The 12481-nt window shown below is 40.5% G+C and overlaps 1 protein-coding gene across 2 annotated transcripts in view; it reads right to left on the bottom strand.

Annotated features, from left to right (window-relative positions):
- The window catches only part of APPBP2 (amyloid beta precursor protein binding protein 2), an 82945-nt gene that overhangs the window by 35093 nt on the left and 35371 nt on the right, over positions 1-12481 (bottom strand). For both annotated transcript variants that reach the window (XM_054457115.2, XM_063655620.1), the window contains one exon: positions 1007-1130. In XM_054457115.2, coding sequence (XP_054313090.1) covers positions 1007-1130 — 124 coding nt within the window. The remainder of the gene's footprint in view (positions 1-1006; positions 1131-12481) is intronic.

The following is a 12481-nucleotide window of genomic DNA, read 5'->3' on the forward strand; positions in this document are numbered from 1 at the left end:
GACTTTAGTTAACTTAGGATAAAGAATTTCTGCTGTTTAATTTTTTGACTTTATTTTAATTTTCCTTTCGTTTTATATAAAAAATTATTTTTAAGAAATGCCAAATGAAATTGGGGGACAAAGAGAAAACCTGTATGAAAATAGCTAAAGATAAATGTAACATGTGCAGAAAAAAATAAGGACAATAAAGCAGAGTTACTTCTAGATTTGCTTGACTTTAAGGAAATTTGTAAAAAAGTAATAAATGCATCCTCAAAGAAGAGTTATTCATAAGTAAAGCACTAATCTTGTTATGCACAATTATGGAAATGTAAACAAAGCAGGGGGTACAAAAGTAACATCCAAGAAAAGTACATTTCTGGAGTTTCCTAGCATCCAGTTTCTACCACAGTTCTTAGTACATAAGCATTCAATAAATATTTGTTGAATGAATAAACAAACAAGCTCTATGACAAAGCAAAAAGATACATAAGAAACACATTCTGGGCCAGGTGTGGTGGCTCATGCCTGTAATCCCAGCACTTTGGGAGGCCAAGGCGGGTGGATCACCTGAAGTCAGGAGTTCGCAACCAGCCTGACCAACATGGCAAAACCCCATCTCTACTAAAAATACAAATAATTAGCCGGGCATGGTGGCACATGCCTGTAATCCCAGCTACTTGGGAGGCTGAGACAGGAGAATCACTTGAACCCAGGAGGTGGAGGTTGCAGTGAGCCAAGATTGCGCCACTGCACTCCAGCCTGGGTGACAGAGCAAGATTCTGTTTAAAAAAAAAAAGAAAAAAAGAAATCCATTCTGGTTCATAATACTCAAATCTAACCTAAGCTGTCTATAGCAGATTAACTATATTTTAGAGATGAGAGGGTGCCAGACTAGTGAAACTATGACATATAAATACCATCTCAGAGATTTACTCAAATGTTGGCACATACTTATAAGAGCTAAAACTATAAAAGCCACTAAATACCATTATAGCACGTAATTACAGGATATGTTCCAACTTACCTCACACAACATTCTACTGCACGAAACCAATGAAGCATCTCATCATGTAGAGTACACAACTGAAGGCAGGACAGAAAAACTTTCTCAGCATCACTGTACCAGCCTGCATCTGAAAGAAAGCCACCTAAAAAAATAAGAAACACCAATTTTAGAAAACTTGATAAATAGCCTGAAAGCTAAAATGATATGCTGACAGTGAATATTACCTAAATTTAAAAAAAAACCATGATATTAAAGTCTTGTGTTTAGCATAAAACACAGGTATGAACTGTGAGATTTTTATATAAAAGTTTTGAACTAGGGGAAGGAGGATTAAGGCTAAGACCTTGAATAAGGAGTCAAAAGTCAAAAGTTCGAACCTTCTAAGAATACTCCATGGCCTAAGAGTTGTTATTTTCCAGCTAATGAGCTAACTAAATTGTTTTACTATTTTCATCTTGGAGTGTACATATAACTTTAGCATCTCCCCATACACAATCCCAAAGAAGATAAATCTGAATATACTTAATCTTAGTATAGCAGCACATAACGGAGGATACACAGATAAAAAAAGACCGTGATCCTTAATCGATTATTATTTTTTTTAAACAAGAAATTACTGTCCTGGGCAATATTTCCTCAGCACATTATCTTTTTGAGGATTCTGACTCCTAAAAATGACTAACATTTATTACACTGTTACTATACCATGTAAAACACTTTGTATTGTGGTAACTACATAACTACATGAACTCACTCATTTAACTTTCACAACACACCTTCGACTTAAGTAACTGCCCCAACGTAACAGATGAAAACACTTGAGTCACAGAAAAACCAAAGCTTATAATCCAGTAAGTGAAAAGATTCAGATGCACACAATGTGACTTCAGAGGCTAAGTCTGTAGTCTCTATACTGCAACAGTTATTAAGGAATAATTTCTTAGTGCTATTCAGGATTAGTTACAATAACCAGAAAACACAAAGTAACATACCATCATGGTATGTTCTAAAATACATTTTTTTGCACATTAAAAAATCTCTGAAATTATCTGAGACCAGCCTGGGCAATATGGCAAAATCCTGTCTCTACAAAAGATACAAAAGTAAGCCAGGTGTGGTGGCGAGTGCCTGTAGTCCCAGCCACTCAGGAGGCTGGGGTGGGAGAATGGCTTGAGCCTGGGAGGCAGTGGCTGCAGTGAGCGGAGATCGCACCACTGCCCTCCACAGCCTGGGCAACAGAGCCAGCCAGACCTTGTCTCAAACAACAACGAAACTCTGAAATTAGAGTACGTCATAAAAGTAATGGTATATTACAATAAGTGGCTTTTTCTTGGCACACAAAAAATATGGTGTCTTAATAGTATTAATGTCTGAGTCAACAAAATATTATATTTTCCTCAGACTCATGTTTTATATTTAATTAAAACTACATGTAATTAAGCAATTTTTTAAATTAATTGGAGAGAACTGTGCTTTAGAACTTTCTAGGTTCCTCACCAAGTTGAGCAGAATAATGAGATTATTCATATTCATACTAAGCAATATTCTACTTATCATCCCAACATACTGTGTATTGTGCTGGTTATTAGAATATTGTCTCTCAGCTTCAAACCCACACTACTAGAGCCTGTTTGAGGATGCTGAGCAAGGACTCTGCAAACCACATTTCTCCTTTGCTAGCTGGCTCCCTGTTTGGCTCAGCGAATAGGAGGCACTGGAGAAATGGGCTGCAAGACTGGAAGAGCAAAGGACACTCTCCTTCCTGTATCTGTTAGTGAGTTTCCTGCTGACAAAAACACCCCAGGGTTTGCTTCTTTACTTTGGTGGTAGTAGTTCATTCCATTAAATAATAGTCAATACCAGTTGCAGTTTTCCAATGCTTGCAAAACCAGTTTCACAGCACTCCATCCAACATCAGCAATAGCCATCCAAGTTGCCCCTCCTAGAGGTCTAGATCCTAGACCCACGGGCCCTCTTTTCAGACCTCTGAGGCACCAGTAACTGCCTAGCAGTATCCCAGCTCCATGGGGCAAACCCCTCCAACTCCTAATTTTTAGTAATTCCAATCTCTTTCCTTGGTTCCCCAAGCCATAGGTATGGTAGCCGATTCTCACAGCTGCTTTGTCCATAATACCCTACTGTTCCCTTTTCACCTCTTTAGTTCTCTAGTATCTGGTTAAAAATGATTTGTATTAGGCCAGGTACAGTGGCTCATGCCTGTAATTCCAGCACTTTTGGAGGCCAAGGTGGAAGGATCCGTTGAGGCCAAGAGTTCAAGACCAGCCTGGGTAACACAGTGAGACCCTGTGTCCTAAATAAATAAATATTTTTTATACTGATAATTGATTTTATAGCCTAGTGAAATGAACTATTCAGATATAACATCTATTTCATCCACATCTTGTTGAGAAGGAGAAAATTTATACAATGTACTTAATTTCATTTGGTTCTTAGTTTGACAATCCCTAAAAATTTAGGTTTATTCTAGAGCATGATAAAGTCAAAACTTGTAATACCGACCCTAGAATTCACCTAAACTCAAGGAAAATACTACAATAGAGCTAGGCTTCAGCTAAGTCAAATCCAGAACCAAATTTATTTTCTCTGTTCAAAACGAATGAGATCCTTGTTTTCAAAAGAAGTTAGGAAAAGAAGACAACAGCACAATTGTGGCAGCTGTCACAGCTTCTTACAATGACCATTTGTGCTTGAAAATGAAGTGGACATTTGCTGTTATTAGAAGAAGTATCAATCCAGTAACCACAGGATAGGTTACTACTTCTTTTTTTTAGAGACAAAGTTTGCTCTTGTTGCCCAGGCTGGAGTGCAATGGCGTGACCTCGGCTCACCGCAACCTCCGCCTCCTGGGTTCAAGCGATTCTCCTACCTCAGCCTCCTCAGTAGCTGAGATTACAGGCATGTGCCACCACGCCCGGCTAATTTTGTATTTTTAGTAGAGACGGGTTTCTCCATGTTGGTCAGGCTGGTCTCAAACTTCTGACCTCAGGTGATCTGCCCGTCTTGGCCTCCCAAAGTGCTGGGATTACAGGTGTGAGCCACCGCGCCCAGCCAGGTTACTACTTCGATTAAAAACTTAAAGAAATGTGTTCTTTGACTATAAGCATCAAATTAAATACTTGTAAGCAAGAAATAAATGAATTCAAACCATTTAAAAACATATTCCTGTTAAGAAATGTTTAGTTTTCCCTTTGAATAGCCTCATCCCAATAAAGATGTGGCCTGTCAGAAAAGAGCCTGAATGGTCAGGATGATAGTCCTACTTAGTAATGCAGTCCTTTCTAAAAAACAATTCTTTTTTATATTTTAGGATTAAAAATTTTTTACTATTATACTTTAAGTTCTAGGGTACATGTGCACAACCTGCAGGTTACATGTGCTACGTTGGTTTGCTGCACCCATCAACTCGTCATTTACATTAGGTATTTCTCCTAACGCTATCCCTCCCCCAGACCCCCACCCCACGACAGGCCCCGGTGTGTGATGTTCCCTGCCCTGTGTCCAAGTGTTCTCATTGTTCAATTCCCACCTATGAGTGAGAACATGTGATGTTTGGTTTTCTGTCCTTGTGATAGTTTGCTCAGAATGATGGTTTCCAGCTTCATCCATGTCCCTGCAAAGGACATGAACTCATCCTGTTTTATGGCTGCATAGTATTCCATGGTGTATATGTGCCACATTTTCTTAATCCAGTCTATCATTGATGGACATTTGGGTTGGTTCCATGTCTTTGCTATTGTGAAGTGCCATAATAAACATACGTGTGCATGTGTCTTTATAGCAGCATGATTTATAATCCTTTGGGTATATACCCAGTAATGGGATTGCAGGGTCAAATGGTATTTCTAGTTCTAGATCCTTGAGTAATTGCTACACTGTCTTCCACAATGGTTGAACTAGTTTACACTCCCACCAACAGTGTAAAAGTGTTCCTATTTCTCCACATCTTCTCCAGCACCTGTTGTTTCCTTTTTAACGATCGCCATTCTAACTGGTGTGAGATGGTATCTCACTGTGGTTTTGATTTGCATTTCTCTGATGACCAGTGATGACGAGCATTTTTTCATGTGTCTGTTGGCTGCATAAATGTCTTCTTTTGAGAAGTGTCTGCTCATATCCTTTACCCACTTTTTGATGGGGTTGTTTGATTTTTTTTTGTAAATTCGTTTAAGTTCTTTGTAGATTCTGGATATCAGCCCATTGTCAGATAGGTAGATTGCAAAAATTTTCTCCCATTCTGTAGGTCGCCTGTTCACTCTGATGGCAGTTTCTTTTTTTTTGAGATGGAGACTTGCTCTGTCACCCAGGCTGGAGTGCAGTAGCGCAATCTCGGCTCACTGCAAGCTCCGCCTCCTGGGTTCACGCCATTCTCCTGCCTCAGCCTCCCGAATAGCTGGGACTATAGGCGCCCACCACCACACCTGGCTAATTTTTTGTATTTTTAGTAGAGACGGGGTTTCATCATGTTAGCCAGGATGGTCTTGATCTCCTGACCTCGTGATCCGCCCACCTCGGCCTCCCAAAGTGCTGGGATTACAGACGTGAACCACTGCACCCGGCCGATGGTAGCTTCTTTTGCTGTGCAGAAGCTCTTCAGTTTAATTAGATCCCATTTGTCAATTTTGGCTTTTGTTGCCATTGCTTTTGGTGTTTTAGACATGAAGTCCTTGCCCGTGCCTACGTCCTGAATGGTATTGCCTAGGTTTTCTTCTGGGGTTTTTATGGTTTTAGGTCTAACATTTAAGTCTTTAATCCATCTTGAATTAATTTTTGTATAAGGTGTAAGGAAGGGATCCAGTTTCAGCTTTCTACCTATGGTTAGCCAGTTTTCCCAGCACCACTTATTAAATAGGGAATCCTTTCCCCATTTCTTGTTTTTGTCAGGTTTGTCAAAGATCAGATGGTTGTAGATGTGTGGTATTATTTCTGAGGGCTGTGTTCTGTTCCATTGGTCTCTCTGTTTTGGTACCAGTACCATGCTGTTTTGGTTACTGCAGCCTTGTAGTATAGTTTGAAGTCAGGTAGCGTGATGCCTCCAGCTTTGTTCTTTTGGCTTCGGATTGGCTTGGCAATCTGGGCTCTTTTTTGGTTCCATATGAACTTTAGTTTTTTCTAATTCTGTGAAGAAAGTCATTGGTAGCTTGATGGGGATGGCACTGAATCTATAAATTACCTTGTGCAGTATGGCCATTTTCATGATATTGATCTTCCTATTCATGAGCGTGGAATGTTCTTCCATTTGTTTGTGTCCTCTTTTATTTCATTGAGCAGTGGTTTGTAGTTCTCCTTGAAGAGGTCCTTCACATCCCTTGTAGGTTGGATTCCTAGGTATTTTATTCTCTTTGAAGCAATTGTGAATGGGAGTTCACTCATAATTTGGCTGTCTGTTTATGTGTTATTGGTGTATAAAAATGCTTGTGATTTTTGCACATTGATTTTGTATCCTGAGACTTTGCTGAAGTTGCTTATCAGCTTAAGGAGATTTTGGGCTGAGACGATGGGGTTTTCTAAATATACAATCATGTCATCTGCAAACAGGGACAATTTGACTTCCTCTCTTCCTATCTGAATACCCTTTATTTCTTTCCCTTGCCTGACTGCCCTGGCCAGAACTTCCAACACTATGTTGAATAGGAGTGATGAGAGAGGGCATCCCTGTCTCATGCCAGTTTTCAAAGGGAATGCTTCCAGTTTTTGCCCATTCAGTATGATACTGGCTATCGGTTTGTCTTAAACAGCTCTTATTGAGATACATTCCATCAATATCTAATTTATTGAGAGTTTTTAGCATGAAGGGCTGTTGAATTTTGTTGAAGGTCTTTTCTGCCTCTATTGAGATAATCATGTGGTTTTTGTCTTTGGTTCTGTTTATGTGATGGATTACGTTTATTGATTTGCGTATGTTGAACCAGCCTTGCATCCCAGGGATGAAGCCAACTTGATCTTGGTGGATAAGCTTTTTGATGTGCTGCTGGATTCAGTTTGCCAGTATTTTACTGAGGATTTTCTCATCGATGTTCATCAGGGATATTGGTCTAAAATTCTCTTTTTTTGTTGTGTCTCTGCGAGGCTTTGTTATCAGGATGATGCTGGCCTCATAAAATGAGTTAGGGAGAGTTCCCTCTCTATTGATTGGAAAAGTTTCAGAAGGAATGGTACCAGCTCCTCTTTGTAGCTCTGGTAGAATTCGGCTGTGAATCAGTCTGGTCCTGGACTTTTTTTGGTTGGTAGGCTATTAATTATTGCCTCAATTTCAGAGCCTGTTATTGGTCTATTCAGAGATTCAACTTCTTTCTGGTTTAGTCTTGGGAGGGTGTATGTGTCCAGGCATTTATCCATTTCTTCTAGATTTTCTAGTTTATTTGCTTAGAGGTGTTTATAGTATTCTCTGATGGTAGTTTGTATTTCTGTGGGATTGGTGGTGATATCCCCTTTATCATTTTTTATTGCATCTATTTGATTCTTCTTTTCTTCTTTATTAGTCTTGCTAGTGGTCTATCAATTTTGTTGATCTTTTCAAAAACCCAGATCCTGGATTCACTGATTTTTTGAAGGGTTTTTTGTGTCTCTATCTCCTTCAGTTCTGCTCTGATCTTAGTTATTTCTTGCTTTCTGCTAGCTTTTGAACTTGTTTGCTCTTGCTTCTCCAATTCTTTGAATTGTGATATTAGGGTGTGACTTTTAGATCTTTCCTGCTTTCTCTTGTGGGCATTTAGTGCTATAAATTTCCCTTTACACACAGCTTTAAATGTGTCCCAGAGATTCTGGTTCGTTGTGTCTTTGTTCTCATTGGTTTCAAAGAACATCTTTATTTCTGCCTTCATTTCGTTATTTACCCAGTAGTCATTCAGGAGCAGGCTGTTCAGTTTCCATGTAGTTGTGTGGTTTTGAGCAAGTTTCTTAATCCTGAGCTCTAATTTGACTGTACTGTGGTCTGAGAGACAGTTTGTTGTGATTTCTGTTCTTTTACATTTGCCAAGGAGTGCTTTATTTCCAACTATGTGGTCAACTTTGGAGTAAGTACGATGTGGTGCTGAGAAGAATATATTCTGTTGATTTGGGGTGGAGAGTTCCATAGATGTCTATTAGGTCTGCTTGGTGCAGAGCTGAGTTCAAATCCTGGACATCCTTTGTTAACCTTCTGTCTCGCTGATCTGTCTAACATTGACAGTGGGGTGTTAAAGTCTCCCATTATTATTGTGTGGGAGTCTAAGTCTCTTTGTAGGTCTCTAAGGACTTGCCTTATGAATCTGAGTGCTCCTGTATTGGGTGCATATATATTTAGGATAGTTAGCTCTTCTTGTTGAATTGATCCCTTTCCCATTATGTAATGGCCTTGTCTCTTTTGATCTTTGTTGGTTTAAAGTCTGTTTTATCAGAGACTGGGATTGCAACCCCTGCTTTTTTTTGCTTTCCACTTGCTTGGTAGATCTTTCTCCATGCCTTTATTTTGAGCCTATGTGTCTCTGCATGTGAGATGGGTCTCCTGAATACAGCATACTGATGGGTTTTGCATCTTTATCCAGTTTGCCAGTCTGTGTCTTTTAATTGGGGCATTTAGCCCATTTACATTTAAGGTTAATATTGTTATGTGTGAATTTGATCCTGTCATTATGATGTTAGCTTGTTATTTTGCCCATTAGTTGATCTAGTTTCTTCCTAGCATCGATGGTCTTTACAATTTGGCATGTTTTTGCAGTGGCTGGTACCGGTTGTTCCTTTCCATCTTTAGTGCTTCCTTCAGGAGCTCTTGTAAGGCAGGCCTGGTGGTGACAAAATCTCTCAGCATTTGCTTGTCTGTAAAGGATTTTATTTCTCCTTCACTTATGAGCTTAGTTTGGCTGGATATGAAATTCTGGGTTGAAAATTCTTTTCTTTAAGAATGTTGAATATTGGCCCTCACTCTCTTCTGGCTTGTAGAGTTTCTGCTGAGAGATCCTTGGTTAGGCTGATGGGCTTCCCTTTGTAGGTAACCTGACCTTTCTTTCTGGCTGCCCTTAACATTTTTTCCTTCATTTCGATCTTGGTGAATCTGACAATTGTGTGTCTTCGGGTTGCTCTTCTCAGGGAATTATCTTTGTGGTGTTCTCTGTATTTCCTGAATTTGAATGTTGGCCTGCCTTGCTAGGCTGGGGAAGTTCTCCTGGATAATATCCTGAAGAGTGTTTTCCAGCTTGGTTCCATTCTCCCCATCACTTTCAGGTACACCAATCAAACGTAGATTTGGTATTTTCACACAGTCCTGTATTTCTTGGAGGCTTTGTTAGTTTCTTTTTACTCTTTTTTCTCTAAACTTCTCTTCTCACTTCATTTCATTAATTTGATCTTCAATCACTGATACCCTTTCTTCCACTAGATCGAATCGGCTACTGAAGCATGTGCATGTGTCACGTAGTTCTCGCGCCATGGTTTTCAGCTCCATCAGATCATTTAAGGTCTTCTCTACACTGTTTATTCTAGTTAGCCATTCGTCTAATCTTTTTTCAAGGTTTTTAGCTTCCTTGCGATGGGTTCGAACATCCTCCTTTAGCTCGGAGAAGTCTGTTATTACCAACCTTCTGAAGCCTACTTCTGTCAACTTGTCAAAGTCATTCTCCATCTGGCTTTGTTCCGTTGCTGGCGAGGAGCTGCGATCCTTTGGAGAAGAAGAGGCACTCTGGTTTTTAGAATTTTCAGCTTTTCTGCTCTGGTTTCTCCCCATCTTTGTGGTTTTACCTAGATTTGGTCTTTGATGATGGTGACCTACAGGTGGGGTTTTGGTGTGGATGTCCTTTTTGTTTATGTCGATGCTATTCCTTTCTGTTTGTTAAGTTTTCCTTGTAACAGTCAGGTCCCTCAGCTGCAGTCTGTTGGGAGTTTGCTGGAGGTCCACTCCAGACCTTATTTGCCTGGGTATCACCAGCAGAAGCTGCAGAACAGCAAATATTGCAGAACAGCAAATATTGCTGCCTGATCCTTCCTCTGGAAGCTTCGTCTCAGAGGGGCACCTGGCTGTATGAGGTGTCAGTCAGCCCCTACTGGGAGGTGTCTCACAGTTAGGCTACATGGGGGTCAGGGACCCCACTTGAGGAGGCAGTCTGTCTGTTCTCAGAGCTCAAACTCCGTGCTGGGAGAACCACTGCTCTCTTCAGAGCTGTCAGACAGGGATGTTTAAGTCTGCAGAAGTTTCTGATGCCTTTTGGTTCAGCTATGCTCTGACCCCAGAGGTAAAAAAATATTATTTATATTAAATTCTGTCTCTATAACATGGATGGATTTTGAAAGTATTATGGTAAATAAAACAAGCCAGTCGCAAAGACCATGTATTTCAAGAGTACACTTATATAAAATGTCCAGAACAGGCAAATCTATAGAGACAGAAAGTGGATGATGTTTGCCTGGTGTTGGAGAGAAATGGGAGTGACTGCTAATGGGTACTGTTTTCTTTTTGGGGAGGAAACAAATCTTCTAAAACTTTTTGTGGTGATGTCTGCAAAACTCTTCTGGTAAGACTTTTTTCTCTTGGGTAATTTTAGGATTAAGACTGATAACTATGAGTTTGCCAGAACTTGGTTCTCTCTCCAAGGTATCTAGTTGGGGCATTATAATGGCCAGATTGGCGTTAAGTAGATGTGGAGATGACAGAGGACCTCAATGAACACTAGTCTTCCTTTCATCTTCTTTCATACTAAATTTCTCTCACACACACATTTTTACATGATGATATAGAACTAAAGGGATATCATCCTTAACATTAGTCAAGATCACAAGTTTTTAGAGACTTTCTTTGGACAATTCTTTGTCGCTACTGACATTTTCATACGACTCTTTAAAAAATAAATGCTGGCCAGGTGCAGTGGCTCATGCCTGTAATCCCAGCACTTTGGGAGACTGAGGTGGGTGGATCACGAAGTCATGAGTTCGAAACCAGCCTGCCCAACATAGTGAAACCTCATCACTACTGAAAATACAAAAAATTAGCTGGGCATGGTGGCAGGTGCCTGTAATCCCAGCTACTCAGGAGGCTGAGGCAGAAGAATGGCTTGAACCCGGGAGGCAGAAGTTGCAGCGAGCTGAGATCATGCTATTGCACTCCAGCCTGGGCGACAGTATGAGACTCTGTCTCAAATAAAAAAAGAGAAATGCTGAGGGTCCTTTTCAAAAAAATATGTTCTGAAGTCCCTTCAGCAACCTGTCTTTGACTACTACAAAGAATTATTCTAAGATTAAACAGGCCAGGCATGGTGCCTCATGCCTGTAATCCCAGCACTTTGGGAGGCTGAGGCAGACAGATCACCTGAGGTTAGCAATTTGAGACCAGCCTGGCCAACATGATAAAACACCATCTCTACTAAAAACACAAAAATTAGCTGAGTGTGGTGGCGCATGCCTGTAGTCCCAGCTACCTGTGAGGCTGAGGCAGCAGAATCACTTGAACCCAGGAGGCAGAGGTTGCAGTGAGCTGAGATCGTGCCACTGCACTCCAGTCTGGGCGACAGAGTGAGACCATGTCTCAAAAAAAAAAAAAAAAAAAAAAAAAGATTAAAGAAAATGACTGTTAAAATTTGTTGGGAAGGATGTATATGCACGTATGTACACTTTAAGACAGAAAACACATACATGGCACATGCACACAGTAATGAGAGAAGTTAAAAACAAAAGTAGGGCTGGCTGCAGTGGCTCACGCCTATAATCCCAGCACTTTTGGTGGCAGAGGTAGGTGGACCACTTGAGGTCAGGAGTTTGAGAACAGTCTGGCCAACATGGTGAAACCCCGTCTCTACTAAAAATACAAAAATTAGTTGGGTGCGGTGGCGCACGTCTGTAATCTCGGCTACTTGTGAGGCTGAGGAAGGAGAATAGCTTGAACACAAGAGGTGGAGGTTGCAGCAAGCAAAAATCATGCCACTGCACTCCAGCCTGGGTGACAGAGCGAGACTCCATCTCAGAAAACAAAACAAAACAAAACAAAAACCCCCAAACAAAAATAGTTTGTGGTGATCAAATAGTACTGTATCTTGATAGTGATGGTGGTTGTACGACTCTACACGGAATCCACCGCACAGACACATATACAAACAAATGAGTGCACGTAAAAACTGGTGAAAACTAAGTAAGGCCAGTAGTCTAGTTAATGGTATAACACCAGTGTCAATTTCTTGGTTTTGATATTGCCCTACAGTTATATAATATGGGACCACTGGGGGAAGCTGGAGGAATGGTTCAAAGAACTCTGGGTACTCTTTTGCAACTTCCTATGAATCTACAGTCACTTCAAAAAAAGTTTGTTTAATAGAGAAAAAAGAGCCAAGTGCAGTGGCTCATGCCTATAATTCCAGTAGTTTGAGAGGAATGCTTGAGCCCAGGAGTTCAAGACCAGCCTGGGCAACATAGCAAGACCTTGTCTCAACAAAAATAAAAATTAGCTGGATATGTTGACACATGCCTGTTGTCCTAGCTACTCGGGAAGCTGAAGCAGGAAGACTGCTTGAGCCC

Source organism: Pongo pygmaeus, chromosome 19, assembly GCF_028885625.2.
Source record: "Pongo pygmaeus isolate AG05252 chromosome 19, NHGRI_mPonPyg2-v2.0_pri, whole genome shotgun sequence".
In the NCBI taxonomy this organism is placed as follows: Eukaryota; Metazoa; Chordata; class Mammalia; order Primates; family Hominidae; genus Pongo; species Pongo pygmaeus.